Here is an 18,565-nt window from a genome sequence, read left to right as displayed (position 1 = left end):
CCCCCCCCCCCCCCCCCCCTTCTAGCTAAATGGAAAAGTCGCAACTACCAGTGGCAGGCAAAGACACTGTAGTGCATGCACTTCTGCCCCCATGAACGAAGACGGGAGGATACAGACACGTGTGTTAGAGGAAATACTAAATTCGCTCGGACAAGTGAGAAGCAAAACGTCCCCAGAGCACTGGCAGCACCAACTCGACCAGCAGTAGCAGCGGCAGCGGCGAATATCTAGCCATGCGACAGCCCCCGGACAGCGCGAACGAGTTACCGGACCTCCATTCTCGTTCGAAGCGAACTATGAGAACGAGGATGTAAGGTGGCACAGGGAAAGCAGACGGAAGAACGGTGCTAAAAACGAGTTAGTAAAACAATTCATGAGGTAAATTGGAAAGTGCTCGAGTAAATGAAACAGAGAACTGTCGTCTAGAGGTTTAAGAATTTCGCAGTTGCTGTAAGGGGTTGGCCTGCTGGCGTCTAGTGAAGTTCTCGGCATGGGGCATGGAGATATTTGGCGTAGAAGCAAAGGACTAGCGACAGAAGAGGAAGCAACGAGGATAAAATGAGTGCTACCCGGGAGGCGGGCAACAAACTAAGCTAGTCTTTGAGTGTGGAATTAGCGATGGGGTAACGGTACTATTACAGAACGGGAACGCGGATGGAAAGCGCCTGTGGGACGATAAAAACTCGAGCTAACTGGGTGCCGGTCGCCACAGCTACCGTTGCCAGGTCAGTTTCCGCAATTTATCAGCTCATTGGATTCGACCTTTGGTCGCCTGTCCTGTCTCTTCGCCAACCAGCCCCAACGGGGATCTGCCCACCCACACACACATTTACACTCACACTTAATTTGGGCAGGCGTGAACTTAGAGAATGAGAGTAATACTCCCACCTCACTGACTCATTTCCTATTCTTTCTATCTGTCTTTACTTAGGCGGAGATAGCTTCTGATGGGCTCCGGACTATTTACGAAAGGTCTGTCAGTGGCACAAGCCGCTAGCTAACAGAGTTCATGCTGCTGTTGCTGATGATATTGCAGCCACTAATGATATAAAGTTAACTGGCTCCTCTGACTTTTACTTTGCGCTTGACTGCGCACTCGTTACGGAATCTATTTATCTTCACTTTTTTTTGTTTCGCATGCCTGCAATTAGTCGCCCGAGGATACCACGGTGTGGCGGATATACGCACGTATGATTACACAGTGCGAACATCAATCTAAACGATGCCCCTTAGATGGCATACACAATTTGCAAAGAATGTCTTGTTGGAGTGATAAACGTTGTATCGGGATGGATACTTGATAAAAGCTCTAACATTATTGATAATGAAGTAATCAATTATATAATCACGCTCAAATAAATAAACCTTCTTGCCAGCTAAACGACGGTATAACTTGTTTTATTATTTATTTTCAGTTATTAACATTATTTACTGTATATACGCATTTATTGTCTTTATAGGTTATTGTTCAAGCAAATATATTGTTGTAGGCTTATTCACCTACGAGTTGTATGACCTACAATTATATCTGGTTTATAGAATCATATTCTTCTATAGTTCGACTCCGGACTGTGCACGTTCTGTTGTTGACAATCCATCGCTATATATTTTATGAAATGATTTTTTTGGTGCTACATTCCGCTGTTGGTGTTATACTCTAAATGACTTTATCGTACTCTGGCGGGCAGCCAGACCCTTAAGGGAACCTGAACCTTGTATCCTTGATTCCTGCTTCTCGGTTGGGTGACATTTGCTCGGTGCGCAGTAAACAGAACAGATCATAGAGTTCTACTACCTTTAAATCCCAGACCGATTTTAAGCTAAAGAGTCGAGAATCAAATATGCACAGTTTTCTTCAACCTATTCCCCGTATCGAAGAGCTAGATGCCTCTTGGCCGTCACATATAGCACAATTATAGGGATCTTGGAGCAGCCTCATACGGCATATTATTTTGGCATCGTTTTCGTTTTAGTTCACCACAGCAATGGCTTTATTGAAACACCCACAAAGTCCTATGACATGGGTACATCCCATTCTTGGCCCTATTCCATAGGCATCTCATGGTATTCACGAGGTAAGCGATAGGTCGTCCGCCATTCTAAGGGTGCAATGAGGTTTTTGAATGCTGAATCTGTTACGAGCTTCCTATACAATCAGATCTAGATACAGGCACTTATTCGAGAAACAAATTACCAGTGTTCAGCTAAGGTGCAGACTGATCACTCTCAGAGACGACCAACTCAACAATGTTGTACCGGGAAATTTTTCGCAGAGCAAATATTTAGCCTATAAGCAAGGTATATGAAGAGTATTTTAGTAAGCACGCCGCTACTTCGATCACTGGATAGCGCTGTATTACTGTGGATTGTAGAGGTTCGTCTTTCTCGCTCCGAGGGCCCGTCGTTTCCACCCTTCTTTCTACGTTTCCCATAGCTTTCATGACTAGCAGACACCTTGCTGGACATGACGTGTTGCATGTTTGCTGCTGGCACAAAGCCGGCGGATAAACTTCAACATAGCGGAAAGCTGACTTGCCGCCGTGAGTCAGGTCGGCGGAACAACGCTGTGCCCTAGACGACAACAACGAGCACGACAGATTACAGGCGACAAGCTGGATGCATCTTTCACGTTGGACGATTCCGCTCGTCCGTCGCCGCCACTTACAGCGACTAAGAAACGGGAATAATAAAAGGCAAGGAGAAAGCTAGACGGAACAGATCGTCCTGTGACCGTGTCACAAGTAGGTGCGAGTGTGATATACCCATCTTTGAGAGATACCCGTGTCTATGGGCTACAAGAGCTGTAGAAGGAGGAACAAACGCTGCAAAAATGATACCGGGATACAGCGACAACGTGATGGCGGGACGGGATGGTAGGAAGTAAAGATTTTCTGGCCGGGGGTAGCTTTTTGACATGAGTTTGACGTCTAACACAAAAAGGACAGACACCTATCTCGCCCTAGTATTCAGCAACAGGAGAAGAGGAGAGGGAGCCGACCGTCAGCAGAGGGCCTTCTTCAGGCCACCGACAAGCACGAAATAGACAGAATAGGCTCCTCGTAGCAGCCTCGAGGAAGTTGAGAGTCAGGACCAAAAGGAGCCAGCATAAGCTGCTATTCGGCGTGCAAACTTCACTATATCTTCCAACCTAAATCACTAAGCTCAACGTCGAGTAATAGCCAGTTGAACAGGAGAGGTATGGCCCTGTTCCATGCTCGGTCAAGTTCTTCTCTCAAGCAGCTCGACCTGACTTTTCAGCCGAGCGAGTCGCCTGTGTGAGATGTCTGCTCAAAAAGACAGACGCAGTGAAGCTACACCGACGTAGCCCGAAGATGTCAGGTGATGCATTCGCCGAGCCCTTCAGTCGTTGCTTTTATATCATATGCCTTTGCCTTTCCCCCCTCTTACTTCTGTAAAAGAATCTAAAGATAAAAAGAACTGGTGCCACGCGTAAGCAACGATAGCGCGACTGTGGAGTGATAGAAATGCTCTGCTACAGAGATAGGCCCCAGAAAACGTCGGAAGCCGGGTACAGGCAGCTTGTCATGTAGTAAAAGGTTCAAAAGGGTTTGAATAAAACTTAAAATGTAATTAACACAATCGCGACGTAAAATAATCATAAAGCATCAGTAAATGCAGACAGTCAGACACTAAGGCGGTTACGGTAACTACAGAATAGATGTCAAACGCTTATAGCTCGCGTTACTCCTTGTAAAGCTTGCGAGAAAAACGTCAGGTGTCGCCCAAATATTTATTTGAATTTAAGAAATTAAAGTTTCAGCGATTGCGGTGGTGCGATAGTCAGAGGAAGCTCCATGAGAAATAGCTGAAAGCTTCAAACCTTTAATTTAGATTCCAGCAAATCAGCTTGTAAAATATCCGCCTGCAGCAATAAGGCATCAAAATATAAAATGTATTAAACTTCAAAGTAGTTTTCGCATTGCGCCCGCATTTTGCTACAAATAAAATTAAAATTAAATCATTCGACTAGTTCTTACGTACGCTTTTGAAATGGCAGGAAAAGGGACAGTTTCGCTAAAACTACAAGCTTCACATTTGTGTCGATACGATTTCTTCTTATATCGGTTTAGATAAGATTCACGCGAATTAATAGAGCGAGTTTCGTAGCAGGGCCAGATACAGGCTTCCGCGATCGTGGCGGTAACGGCTGCTTCACGCCTGGTACTGGATTTCGAATTTTCTGTGCTTAACCTATGGCAATTTCCATAAATCACGTGGTTAATTGAGGCAGAGCCGATTTCACTTAATGTAGATTTTGCAGGAATTTTTCTTTTCACAAGTCCGGCCCTACATGCTGCTCCAGATGCTGGGGAAGCTGTGGCAGATACCATTCTGCTTGATGATCCTTATGACCATCTTTAGGGCATCTGGCAAATACCTTAAACTAGTCTTATAGACATTCATATAATCCGTATGATACAAGCTATCTTCAAATGGTTCTATATACCCTCTCTGGGGTATTATATGGGATATTGTGTTGTTGACCTGAATTTATGGAATTTATGTGTTCTTTTTGATGACTACCCGCAAAGGTGAATTGAAAAAATCTGATTTGATTTCCTCCATTCTTGAAAAATCCAGTATTGACTTAGTGCCGGACGAGGAGCAGCTATTACCGCCATGATGACGAAAGTTTGTCTGATTGAGGCCTGACCGCTTTATGCATCTAGCTTTGCAGACGTTTCTTTCGCTCATTTCTCTAAGACGCCTCCATTGTGTCCCACAGATTCGAATAACTCTTTCTTTGATGCGAATATATTTTGAAATGCCGGGACATTCATTTGCCAACGTCTCTTACCTGTATCCATAGCCCTTAAAATTGCTTTCCTGCCCGCTAGAGTTCATTACAGCGGAAGTACTTAGTCATTCAGAATATGATCCGTGATATGCGCAAAGGTTGACGGCAATGCGCCGTTCATCATCACAAATAAGAAACTATTACACACACAGACGGCCGCTACACCGCTTCTATGCAGGGGCAAACGCAAACGCAAAAAATTAGCACCAAAGAGAAAAGCCTAGCCGACCACCGACCGAACAGTCGTTCTGGTGAAGTTGTTCTAGGTTGTATATAGGGTCGTTATATCGCTTAAACCTCTGTTATCTACACGTCTGGGGACTCTTGGAACTCTCCCACGGGCGTCGGTAACGCGATGAACTAGGAGTAAGCGGCGACCGGAGCTATAAATATGCGTCAACGAATGGGCACAATATAAACATCACGCACGTGCGCTGACGGTCACATCCGCTACGCTCGCGGTTGCCGATGCGTCGGCAGCACGTGATGCTACCAACCATCCAACCTAAGCACCATCCATCCAATTTAGTGATCCAACGAGCAGAAGAACATCGCGTGTATTCTCATATAAAAACAATAAAAAAAAAAAAAGAATGATTTGCACTTTTAAATTAGAGCATAGCAAAGCTTCGCAATAAACTCATACCGTCACGTTTTTTCTGCCCTTCTTAGATAGTTACGCTTCTGATGTTTGCTGTGTAAGTATGAAGGAAGCCTGTGGAAACAAAACGAACTTTTGCGGTTACCAAAGGCACAGGCCCTTATTTATAGAAAATGTTTCTTGCTTGTCTTGATTAGAGAATCTTGTCTTTTGGATTTTGTTGTTCATGCCTCGCCAGAAAAATGTTTTTTTTTGTAACTTACGCTTTATCGTATGCAGCTCTGATTTGACCCGATCCAAATGTATATGTTTTGTTCCAAATTAGTTGGTGTAGTATTATTTATTTAGTCACTCTATAGAACTTACTATATATTAAGAAGAACTTTTGCATATGCCCTGATATAAACAGAAGTTCCTCTTTACTATTTAACCCAGAACTCGGGTTGGTATTACTGTAATATGAAGTCGAGAAAGAAAACGACAAATTACTATAGGGGTCACGAATTTTATAAACTGAAAAGTGACGCGTTTTTTCGTGTCGTTTTAATGTTTAAATTAATGAAAAATACGAAAACAGTTATGGTACTGTAGTGTATTTGACAACATAGTATAACTACTATAAAGGGTTTGATATAGGCACTGTGAATGTGTGCTTGTACTAATTTTTACCATGTCAAGCCAAGGATGGTTGCAAATGATCATTAAAAAAAAAAAAGGAAATAATCGGTTCGACCGGCGGTCCCCTTGATTTTTTGTCTTCTATCGACCGATTTTTAGTTGCCTGCTGCATTTACCAACCAAAAAATAATAATAATAATAATCATTTATACAGTTCTAATAGAGTCAAATGGACAACGAAGTATTAAACAAGCAAGCACTTGAAGACAACAGTCCATCAAGATTACCGCTCGGAAATTCATTAACGAGTGGCTGTAACATATATACATGTAAACCCACGGTAAGCTTCATATACAATTCCCGGTTGCAGTACTCTGGACGACGTACGCTAAGCACATTATTCCGTTCATTCTGCATTCCCCTTCCTCGCTTTTTTGTAAGGCCGGACTCCGAATGTTTTTCTAGATACGTTTTGGACGCTGTGCGTCTGATTGTCGGTGTCTAACTTCTGAACACACAGCATGACTGCAGACTCCATGATACAGCATGGCGAAGGCTGTAGCCGTAGTTTGATAACTGCGGAAGCTGGTGAGGCACACGACTTGAAGCAGCCCCGATGGTAGGGTGCTATAGGGGCTAATAGGTATGACTGAAGCGGGATCCTAGGACAGGAAGGGACCTAACCGCCTATAAGTCACGCACTACACCCTTCGCATACTCGGTAGCCACGGTTAGAGAAATAGCGACGTTCGCGCTCTTCCCATCGTTCCACAACCAACTCAATGTCGAACGCAAGAGACACGGGCGTCATACGGGCCTTGCAACGTCTGTTCATCTTATGGCCGGATACACCAGCAGAAGCTTTCTTGGTGGAATGCAGGGATCGCAGGTACGGAGACCTGTTGAGCGGCGATCGTACGGCCAAGGCTGGAGTACCGCGACTAGGACGTCTGTGGCGAGAGTAGCAGTAATGGCACGCAAACGACCAACGATGCCATTGGTCAAACTACCTCTAGGGATAGTAGGGTCCTCAACAGTGTTGCGAGCTCACTTCAAACAAGGGTACGTGTCAACCACTTCCTGCAAACCTGTACGAAGGAATGTATTTGATGTATTGTAAGAACAAACCCAGTAAAAAAAAAACTATGGCTATAATACTGAGAAACAACTTTACCAGTAACAAGACACGGTATGTAAGAAAAATGGTTACTTAGGGCTGGCTTTTGGGACGCGGTCGTTTCATACCTTGAACAATCCACTGTCGATTACATCCTGTCTTCCTCCTCTTTCTCCAACAAACCCATCGGGCCATCGTCGACGAATAGCGTCACCGACCAAACGAACGACCGGTAAGAATCGCGAGTCACGGTGTGATATATGCTGTAGTAGGTAGTCCTATCTACGCTGCGCCCTTCAACACACCCGTCCGTCGCTATATATATATATATATAGCTCTCGGAAGGGCTGCCTTTGACCGACTTGCTCTTGCGCCGAAGACACCCACGTTGGCCGACTGTCTTCGCTAACCCCAACTATCGTCGGCATTGCGAAGTTTGGCCTTTTGCCTTTTTCACCGCCGCTGGCTGCTTTACGGCATCGGCCTTTGGCTGGTCATATATCCTTGCGGAGTAAGTATACTGCTCACTGTTAGAAACATAGCAGCAGCGATGGCAGCGCGGAGCACGACAAACTCGATGTGGAGAAAGCGCTTCCCACTTAGAGGTTCGCAGAGAGAAGAAAGAGTAATGGCCCGCAAGCGATGGAAGCCCATGTGAGCTCTATGCAAGAGTCCTCGGTACGGAGCGGTATGATGAGGCGTTGTGAAGGTCCGAATAAGGCTACAGCACACGTTCAACTACGACTGGCTCGAAGCTGGTTATACGGTGGCTGAACGTACCAAGCATGGCTGATGAGCAAAAGATAAGGGGCTTTTCGAAAGCTGCTCGGGTAAATTGGAGAGAACCGAATTAAAGATAGGATAACAAATATTTTGATCCACGCAAATAATGACGCATAGGAGTATTTGCAAGAGTATATCTTCATTGATTGTGCTAGCAAAAAAAAATGTGTTGTTACGCGGCTAATAAAATACAAGTAAGTTATTTATTTTTGCTATCTTTGTGCAGAGAAATACATAAGATTTTCACTTAAGGATGCGATGCGATAATAAACTTGGATAGCCCTCCAAGCCGAATGGGTAGTACGTAACCTAGCTGTTTGGTAAATTATTTTTTTTGGTTTTGAGTGTTTTGTTTCGAAGTTGAATTTTTAGTGGAACTTTTGGAGTAAGGTTACTGTGCGCACACGGATTCTGATGCTAAACATTTCAATTTTGATACCATTTGCCAGGTGGCTCTTTTAGGAGATGAACTATAGTTTTGTTGTTGCTGTTTTCGTTTCTGAAAGCCCCCGTGCACCAATTGAAAATAATTTTATAGTAACTTTAATATATATTATAATATTAATTACATATAAAGCAAAGAGATAAAAATGTCACTTCATAAACATGTTGTTTTATGACATGAAAAATACTATATGATATCATCACCGGCTCGATTTGATTCATTTAGTTATAGGGTAGTGTAGCATTTAGCTCTCATACAGAGACAAGTGGCCCACTATAAGTACCCCTTTGTTTTTGGCGTGGCAACCTAAAACTACTACGGCATTACTTAATGTTTTTGAAAGAATGAGCGCACTGGAGAGATGATCATAGACAGTTGCTGTTTTTTTAATATGTGGGTGTGTTTACGGCATTGAAATCGACAATATTTAAGGCAGTGTTTTTTTCTGGTTAATATATTAAACAATCGTTTTCTCAGCATCTATTGTGAAATATTTGCCCCCATTAAGAATCTAACCGAAGCCGGTTCTGTTGGACCTATACGGCATCTTTCTGCCACATGGCAATCATTTAAGAAACTATTAAACTTAATACAAATTTCCTATTATCTTAACTTTCTGATCTTTCCTCAGTTTTTTATTCTTCTTCTTAGTCAGTGATCATAAAAAAATGATCCATTTTGTTGCCGCTGAGATTTGAACCAGCATGGCAGTATGCTTGTCACATAATCTATAATGAATATTTTGTCTAGATCTGCTTTAACGTAAAGGGGTCTCAATAAATAGACCACTTGGAGATATGATGGTTTCTTTGTGTTTATTTTTGCTCGTTTGCACACACACACACACACACACACACATGTACATATATATATTATGTTTACCTATTTCCATTGTTGTTACCCGTATTCTAGCAGTATTAGTCGCTTCCTGCTGCAAGCCTTTCGGCTAGTACATTCGCAGGCTCTTGTTCGCAATGTCGTATTGTGTATGAGCGTGCCCATGCAAATTCAATGGCTTCGAGAACTGCGGAATGCTTTTTGGGCTTGAGTACTAATTTAAGCTGGTCGATCGACTAAATAAAGAAAGAAATTAGCGGATTTTAAGTGATAATATATTGTAATAGCCTCGTATGTATAACTTCGAAGCGTGTCACAATTGTTGTTTGGTCATTTCTGCGAGCTTGTACATGTTTGCTCCAATTATGGGTGACGTTAGCGGGAAACTTGTGCAGGCTTTAAAAACCAATTCAATTTTGTGATAATAGTAGTTACGCTGCTTTGATACGACAGTGATGGGTACTATGCCTTATAGCCAGGCACTATCTAACAATTTAGAAAAAGCTCGAAGTATTAAATCATCTGTGAATAACAAAAACGGATCCAACAAAACGTTCTTTTTCCTTGAAATTTATTGTTATTGGCATGCCACATACTACATTTATATTGCCGAAACGCCTCCTTAGCACGAAAGGCCAAAGGTTGTATTCGGTCTTGCAACGTCCAATGCTATATTTTTACCCGGGAGAATTATTGAAGCCGATTATAATTTTACGTATAAAAATTCGTATAGTAAACACGATCTGTATGTAATACGTAGCCTAACTGCCTGCAATAGAAAAAGTACAGATTCAATATGTAACTGTATATATTTTTACGTGTACGCCTATCGTCGTTCTATAAACGTTTATGTGTGATTAATAACGTATAGGATCCAGAATGCTTTCGGTGCAGAGTCGCAGAGTTTCCCATATAGTTGTTTTCTGTGCTTAATTTATGAGTACGCTTAAAACAAGCTGCATAGTGAACTGTAAGAAACTTTAGTTTTATTTTGCTTCAATTATAACTTCCTAACTTTATCTGTTGGCTAATATAATATTTATAACTTATGTTGGGTAAGCAGGTCATTACATCAGTGATTTCTTGCTCCACTGCTTAAGCAGCTCTTCTGTTCCATCTCTACCCCCCTTCAAACGATTCAAGATAAACTGTGTCACAGAGTAGTTGTCTTGCCCTGCGCATATTCCTGATCAGCTCTTGACAGCTTCCTTATCCAAACTCTGCGTTAGATTTCGGAGCGCGATTTACTGATTATTTTCTCCCCCTCGAAATTATTATCAAAACATGCAATGTCTTTCTGATGTCATAGGACGGGTAATTTACATAGTGACTCAGTGATCGCTTGTATTCTAAATGACGTGAAGGAGCACGAAGTTCGAATTATGTCTGGTTGGAAATATAGAATATAAATGGGTCATCGATGCGATGTCTGAAATGGTCTGTATATATTTTATGTCGTTAACTATTGCATCGGTACGGTCGTACATACATATCATATAATACATGTAATCACCATAGTGATCCAGTAAATCTAGATAATTGCCAATCAAATGGTACGGTTTATTCTACTTGAAAGGCAACAATCGGTGTCACTCTGTAGTTTTCTTTATTTAGTTTCGCCTGATTTGTATTTGTGCCTGTACCCCTTTCTCGCAATAGACATCTGCTGAACGATGCCTTTGATTACTTGTTCTACGAACCAATTAACTGTGGGCTTTGTGCAGAGATTACTATGGAATAACCGAATAATTATTATGAGAGATGTCGTTCTTCAAGAAGAAGCTGCTTTCCTTAAAGTCACTTTGAACCTTTTTTTTTCTTCACCCTGGATTTCGTTCGATGATTATATAGATATCAGCGAATGGTAAACGGTTCACAGCTTTCAAGTAACTCGTCTTGGATGAAGAAAGGATTGTTTTGACTGGTCCGCGATGTTAACTATTAGGGCTTCTGTTTCCTGCCAACGTAGCCTTACGAGCTTACAATTTTTTCTCCTGATCCACGGAACCTGAATCAGCTCAGCACTAACAATGGCAATACATCTACAGGAGCGGATCATGGAGTCTACAAACTGTAAAATGCCTGCCATTTTCACCCAAAGCATAAAAGTGCACAACCCTCTACGATTGACTACATTTAAACTATAAATTATCATAGCACTGCTATATATGTATATATCTAATATTTATATATTTTAGTCCTCGCTAGTGTAAGCGTACATTCTTTGTTGGTTAGTTCCGGTGCGAGATTCAGTGTTGAGCCGACAACATAATTCGTGTAGCTGACAAATCACTGGATCAGGTCAAGTCAAGTCAAGAGAATCCTGTGCAAAGACTCTGCATAACATTGCAATGTTCAAGTGTACGACAGCTAGTTATATGGGCGTCATAAATATACGATACGACCACACGATAACCAATTTAATCTGTTACGTCATATTCGTTGTCTACAAACACGTATTCTACAGGAAATCAGTTGTTTCTATACGCCTCTAATAACAGTGCCAACTTATATAAACGTCAAGTTCCTTGTGTCAATCGAACCTTGGCTGCTTCAAACGCCACTTTTCGTGTTATGGGGTCCTTTTTGTTGAATCTTGGGCCTTTTCGTCTGTTTTTTGTTTCGTCGAAGGTCTTCGTTTAATACTAATTTGTCGTTGTGGCAATAGTACAACTGCAATCTGGTGCCGTTATTTTGTTTGAGTGCGGGTGCACCGACGCACAGCTGAGGAAACTCACAACTGAGAATTGTATGAAGCGACTAGCCGACATGTCTCGTTTATTAGCCCCTCAAAAAATACGGATTCGAATCTTTCCAAGCGCCCTTGTCCAACGAAAACACGCTTTCCCACTAGAATAGTCATCTTAAATCTTCGTTTTCGAAACACCCACCAGCGTTGGCTCATACAGGTGGCTATAGTAGCTACCGATCGTGAATTTTTCTCAGATTCCATTGTGCGGCCGGTGGCCCTAAAGCTAGGCGCTGCATGTCTCTTTCTAATTCAGTTGAAGTTACCAGTTCTATAGTCAAAGACCTCTTGTTTGATTCCTCATCGATGATGGAAGGTGCGGTGCCTTTCTTATTATGCGTTGGGTACATATATATGTATATATATCTATGTATATATATATATATATATAAATGACTGACGCTTGTCGGAATGATTTCGATTAGCGTTTTCATCCACTCGCGCTTAAAGTGATTGAAACCATTCTTGCTCTTGCTGTCCCTTCCTAAGTATTTGCTCATAGCTGAGCGCGGCTTTATTGCGTTAATAGAAGCGTCATGCAATGATCGCCTTCTGCCATTAATCGTGAGTATCTATGCACATTCTCTCAGGTAGGTCCTGATACGTCCCTTGCTTGTGGGCAATAAGAAGGTTCGCAGGCGATCAAGCCAGCAGATCAGAGATTGAATTCGATTTTGCAGGAACTCTCTCTCCTGATTGTCGTCGTGCCCTTAGAGAGTTCCGTACTTTTATTGCATTCATAAAGAGGTAAAATCTCCAGACTCAGGTTCGGATCTCAAGTTTTCTGTGCTAGCCAATGGGGCGATTATAGCTACAGTTGCTCCTGGCACTGCATTACCTCTTGAAAGATCAGCTCTTTCCATTCGTGGATTGAATGGTCCTGTTCATCGATACTATGATCGTATCGTTCAGGTGCAGGACCGTTCACCTCAGCATGATCATACCTGTGAACCATATTAAAAGCATTGTTTCGTATGGTAACTTTCAATGATAACATAACGAATATTACACTGGAGACGTCACTTTGGAAATGATAGGCGTAGCTTTGGTTACCTTATCAGGTAGACTTAACGAAGCTATGAAATAATGGCCTATACAAGGAGACTGTAAGAGCTCGGACTTATCAAATTATCTTCGTTATAGCTTAGACTTCATAAGAACACTTGTGAAACTCTGCGCGTATAGGTTATATATTACTACCATATCCGTGATTATGTCAATTTCGCATGATATTATTTAAATATTTTCGACGACGACGTAGATTCGTACCAGACTTTAATGTAGGGATGTTGAAGAGCATCATCGACGCTGATACGTCTTTCTGGGTCGATGACGAGCATTTTCGATAGGAGGTCTCTGGCTTGATTGGCCCTTTCCAGACCTTCGGGACTGTCGTCAGCAAAGAAGGAATTGGTGAACAGCCTATCAAATGAATACCCCTGACAATAGGGTCGTGACTGGACATATGTCAGCACCGAATTTTGCAAACGTCGTTGGAAATCCTCTGCGGGAGTACCGAGCTGCTCGATGACCTGGTAATATAAATTAAAATTGGAACCTGACATCGGCCTCAGACCGTTTGCGCCTTTGAAGTCAATAGAGAACAAGGACCAGTATTGTATAGATTCATAATAATAATAATAAAGACAATAAATAATAAAATAAAGATCTCGTTGAAAAATAATTTTTTGCTGTTGCAAAAATGCAAGCAGGGTTCTACAATAGCTTACTTTACCTACCTTGTTCCATTGATCAATATGGTCGGTGCCTGGGAACAACACAGCACCACGAATCATTTCACCCATGATACAGCCTACTGACCAAATGTCTACGTTCTCCTTGTAGCCCATACCAAGGATAACTTCAGGTGCCCGATAGTATCGTGTGACAACGTAAGGAGTCATCGTAAAACTCTCCTTTCCTGTCGTCCTCGCGAGGCCGAAGTCAAGAATTTTTAATTCGCAAGAACTACTCACGACAATATTGGAAGGCTTTAGATCTCGATGGATGATGCCGGCTGAATGAAGATGTTTGACGCCGCAAAGCATCTGATAAATGAGAAACGACATTCGGTCATGGTCCAGAGTGAGATTGATTACCTGCAAGAACGAAAAACAGTGCTTAAATTCAATTAAGTTGAAAAAAGTGTTTCATAACTTTAGATTTACGACCTTGCCCTTGGTGAATGACATTTCATCAAATCGCGCAGAAGCTTCAGCGTGCGTTCTATTGGTTTGGGGGTATTGATTTTTAAAAAATCGAATTTCAATTATGATTGATTCGTTTTACGATCAGAAAAATAATAGAAATTAAACATTATAAAAGCATCTAGAAGATCGAAGACTTAACAGGTGCGATGACCGGAAAGATCGTTTTCATTACATCCGATATCAACAGATACGTTGAACAGGGCGTATTATCATCAACACAGCACGCCACTAGGTTCAGCTTTACCTATGCAATACATAATATAGAAACATAATGAAAATTTACCACTGCTATGCTCGGCTTCTCTTCGATTCAAACACTGCGCGGTGACACGATATAAATGTTAACGTTAAAAACTTTCCAACTCTAATAGGAATACAACGACAGCGGTTGTTGTTGAAAATTAACGCTAAGTTACTTCGTATATTTTACTTGATAACAAAACACATTGTTAACTGCCGAGTCACCGAACTTCAAATTTGCGTAAAAACGATGCAGCAGTGCACAAAGGATACTGAAAACACAGGCTATTTGTGGTCTAACAGGCAAATGTGGTATCTTGACGAATTCCATTGGAGCATCGAGATACTGCCTACAGTTAACTGTTTAACGTATGCAGGATATTTAGGACAACACAATATTATCAAATCGTTTACCGTCAGTATTTGTACCAGATTAGTCTAATCTGGCGATAAATTTACATCCGATGTTTTTAAATGAATCTGACTGCTCTGAATTTTTCACTCCTTGTTTTCCACACATGTCCAAGTCCACGCGGAGGCTTATTTACCTCCAAACAGTAATGACAACCGACTATGAAAGAACCTGTAAAAATATCTATGATGTTCAACTCTGTGACATCTAATTTCTTTTACCCTAACTTTTCCAGCGTCCACGCAATTTCACATCACTCACCTGACAAAGATTAGCTTCGAGAAGCTCCATAACAAGGTAGACATCACAGAAATCGCTCACGTTGGCCTGCGGCGTAAAGGCGTTTAGTAGGCCAATGATGTTCTTGTGCGAAACAAGCCGCATCAGTTTAAACTCGCGATATGCCCGCTTCGCATGAATCACATTTTGAAAAGGCTTTGAAAGCTTCTTGATGGCTACGTTTCGACCAGTCTCAACGTCTAGGGCGCGGCTAAAATTGAGCGATGCATCATCGTCACCAATAAATAGACTTCTTGTAATGTTTTGGGTAAGAAAACAATGAGTTGTCTGCCAGTACAGGTGTGTAACGAATATGTAAAAGTTTAAATTTATGTAGAAAATTTGAAAAAGTTGAAATAGTATATGATCGCCAAACACTGAATTAGGTTAAATGTTATTCCAACTGTCTATATTTGTCAATAGCTAGGACAGAGGTTAATAAAGACGAACTATTTCCATACGTACCACACAATACCTTGTGCACCTGCGCCTATTGGTTGTAGATTCTGGTATCGCTTGAGCACCGTAAACGAAGTATTTCCAACCTCTGTTTGGTAAAACCTGGCCTCATTAAAGTTTTGATCCATCGACTGGGGCCCGTTTCCGTTCGCACTTGCCAGTGTGTCTCCCTGTCGTGAAAAGGAAAGAGTAAAGGATTTGGCACATCCACATCAAGAGGGCCAAACTCCATTTTCATTCGATAAGGTCAATCTTTAAGCGAACTATTCATTAGATCAGTGACTGTCATGATTGATGATGAATAAAATGAATTCAACACAGCCTCATGCATTGTGAAAGTGTGCAGAAAATTGCTGCGTTAGGTTAAAAAAAGCGTGTGTTCGTCGTTTCTCATATACGATTTACCGGCAAATACCGGCAGAGGTAACGTCAAATGGGCGGAACTAAAGGATTTAGTCATACCCATGTAGCACCTCAAGGTGGATTGTGCTGCTTTGGTTTTATAAATTGTTATGATGATATTTGATTCATTCTTTCAACGCATAACGGCTTAATTAAGATAGATACCTGATTATTTATCCAATCTTAGATATGTTTTATGAAGCAAATTGTATAGTATGTACCAGTCGCTAGCGGGCAGTCGAAGTTATGAACATTTAGCATCTATATATATGTGTATATACGAACATATATATGGACGTTCATTCGCAACAGGGTAAGAGCTTCGAACGAATCTCACACTTACATTGTCAAAGTTATTGTCGACGGCGGTGTTGTTATTATTGTTGATTGCGTTATTATTATTGTTATTATTGTGTGGAGCAGTCATGGACGTCGTCGAACTGAAAAGCACCTCTTGAGGAGTGAGGTTGCTTGGTAGGCACGATGGTCGCTCCTAGAAACCGAAATTAAATTTCAGCATTGTTAGTAGACTAGTTTGACTACGTTGGTGCTGAAGTAAATGGGGCGGCAAATTCACATAATTCAAGTGTTGGGTTTCAACTCTAGCGGCCCAGTTTCATGGTCAGCCTTAATATGATATCACCCTCAACACGTACTACATTTGAAGTTGATCCCCATCATGCCACAGGTGGCGATCACATCCATCACGAAACATTAAAGGTTAAATGGTTTAGCTCATACAAAAAAGTTAGCAAACAATACAGTGCATTCAGATTTTCGACAAATCATCCATACAGTTATCGGCAGAAACTACTGCGTTAAATGTCTCACTTGTAATGCTCCTTAGGGAATATATTTACAGGCCAAAAGAAACTGTGTCTTTCCGACAAAACAGCAAGTGTCTTTGATATCAATTTTTTTTTTTACACAATCTGAAGTCATTGCGAAATATTGTATAGAAATATGAAGTTTTCCGAATATATCCAAGTTCCTATCACTTACAGTTAATTCCAATTATTCTGTAAGCATATTGAATAAAGTTAATAGATAACAATTCGTTTAGATCAAGATTTACGTCAAGATACTAAAAAGTTCTGACTGGCGAAGTCAGAGACATCAGCACTACACTGCGATTGCACTCACGATATCATAGGCATAATAAGTTACAATATGTACAGATACACGTTTGTACGAATCATTTGGAAGTGAAAATTCTGGTAATACCGATATTAGCTGGTTGAGTCATCAGGGTCCAAACCCTGAACTTTAATCAAAAGCTTATTGTTTCTTCCTATAGTTAAAGCACCGTTGACGTACGCTCACCAACTTTCCTCATTAGCTTTCGATGAGTTTCAAAAAATAAATCAAAAAAATTTTTAAAAAGAAAAATCCAAGTTATAAATTGAAAAGCAGCGAAATTGCTCGGCTATTTTTCCTGTCATGAATCCTACATCCACAACTAAAAGGCATAAAACGAACATCTCTTTCAATAAGCCTCTGCGTCTAAATGCTTGAGACTGAAAAGGAAATGTCAGATGAATGAAAGATTCTAGCCTTTGCGATTGGCGGAAAATCGCAACATCGCATCTGATAATATCTAACTCGAATAGCATATCAATCTCTTTAAAATAGAAAAAAAAAAAAAAAAAAAAGGCTACAATATGTATTGTTAATAATTTTTAAAAAACATGAATAACAGCAATACACGTTTTAGCCAAACGCCTACGATGTGTAGTAAACAAACAGTTTAGGTAGGGTGGTAAACAACGTAGGTGAAAATCGACCGTCGATAAATGGGTTCCATTTGGAAACGCTCCTATTTGTCCTAACCATAAAAGAAATTAGAAAATCTTTCTCTTGACCTTATTTTCGCCACTTAAATATCTATCCGACACAAAAACTAAAGGGCTTATTCATCGCTAAGGGTTTTCTTACCTAACTGATGTGAAATCGACACTTTGCAGATCTGTTCGGTGCGTTTACAATTGGAATGGCTGTACTGATAGTAAGGAACAAAAGGTCAGAGAGAAATTTGGCAGATATTGGTAGCTTACTTCGTACGTTAGCTCAGTGGATAACGTTTTCGCCTGCTAATAATGTTCTGGTCTACGTTCGAATCTGAACGCAAGGACACTTCGTTTCGCGTTTGAAGCCAGCTGTTAGATGAAGTGGTCAGTGGCGGCGCCGGACGTTAAAGTCGTCGAAGTATCTAGTTTTGATATCGATTTGTCGAAGTTACAAAATCGTTTCGAAAGGAGTACGTAGAAAGTGCACAAGTGGAATATATATATCTAAAAGATAACTGCACTCTACTGATCTTTAACTTCTGGTCTGTGTAGCAAAGTTCAGTAAACAACTGGGAATGATGAAAAATTACAAAATGGCACGAACCGTTAAAAATACAAAATGTTAACATCATAGACAAAGTGCATTGTGCCGTCCGAACATCCACAATGACAGCTGGGTCGATTCCTTTTTTTTTTTTTTTTTTTTTTTTTTTTTTGTAATAAACGCAACTGGAAGACGAGTTATTTCCTATACCTACAACGCTGTAAACTGTGGAAATAACTGCTCCAAAAAATATAGAATATGAA

General features: G+C 41.1%; 1 protein-coding gene and 1 long non-coding RNA gene across 9 annotated transcripts in view; both read right to left on the bottom strand.

Annotated features, from left to right (window-relative positions):
• Positions 1-9,631, bottom strand: part of LOC147758267 (uncharacterized) — a 76,316-nt gene extending 66,685 nt beyond the window's left edge. Inside the window, exon 1 of the long non-coding RNA XR_015318562.1 lies at positions 4,820-9,631. This is a non-coding gene — a long non-coding RNA (uncharacterized LOC147758267). The remainder of the gene's footprint in view (positions 1-4,819) is intronic.
• A 550-nt stretch (positions 9,632-10,181) lies between these two features.
• The window catches only part of LOC111243077 (stress-activated protein kinase JNK-like), a 39,816-nt gene continuing 31,432 nt past the window's right edge, over positions 10,182-18,565 (bottom strand). For 7 of the 8 annotated variants that reach the window (XM_086976769.1, XM_086976768.1, XM_086976770.1 and 4 more), the window contains 6 exons: positions 16,315-16,464; positions 15,576-15,739; positions 15,093-15,321; positions 13,709-14,068; positions 13,239-13,501; positions 10,182-12,913 (listed from right to left, as the gene is read on the bottom strand). In XM_086976769.1, coding sequence (XP_086832895.1) covers positions 12,781-12,913; positions 13,239-13,501; positions 13,709-14,068; positions 15,093-15,321; positions 15,576-15,739; positions 16,315-16,464 — 1,299 coding nt within the window. In that variant the 3' untranslated portion in view covers positions 10,182-12,780. The remainder of the gene's footprint in view (positions 12,914-13,238; positions 13,502-13,708; positions 14,069-15,092; positions 15,322-15,575; positions 15,740-16,314; positions 16,465-18,565) is intronic. The other variant, XM_086976771.1, reaches the window with a different exon arrangement.

This window comes from Varroa destructor, unplaced genomic scaffold (genome assembly GCF_002443255.2).
Source record: "Varroa destructor unplaced genomic scaffold, Vdes_3.0 BEIS01000001.1, whole genome shotgun sequence".
NCBI lineage: Eukaryota > Metazoa > Arthropoda > Arachnida > Mesostigmata > Varroidae > Varroa > Varroa destructor.
Note: the sequence above shows the minus strand (reverse complement) of the source record. Positions and strands in the feature narration are given on the sequence as shown.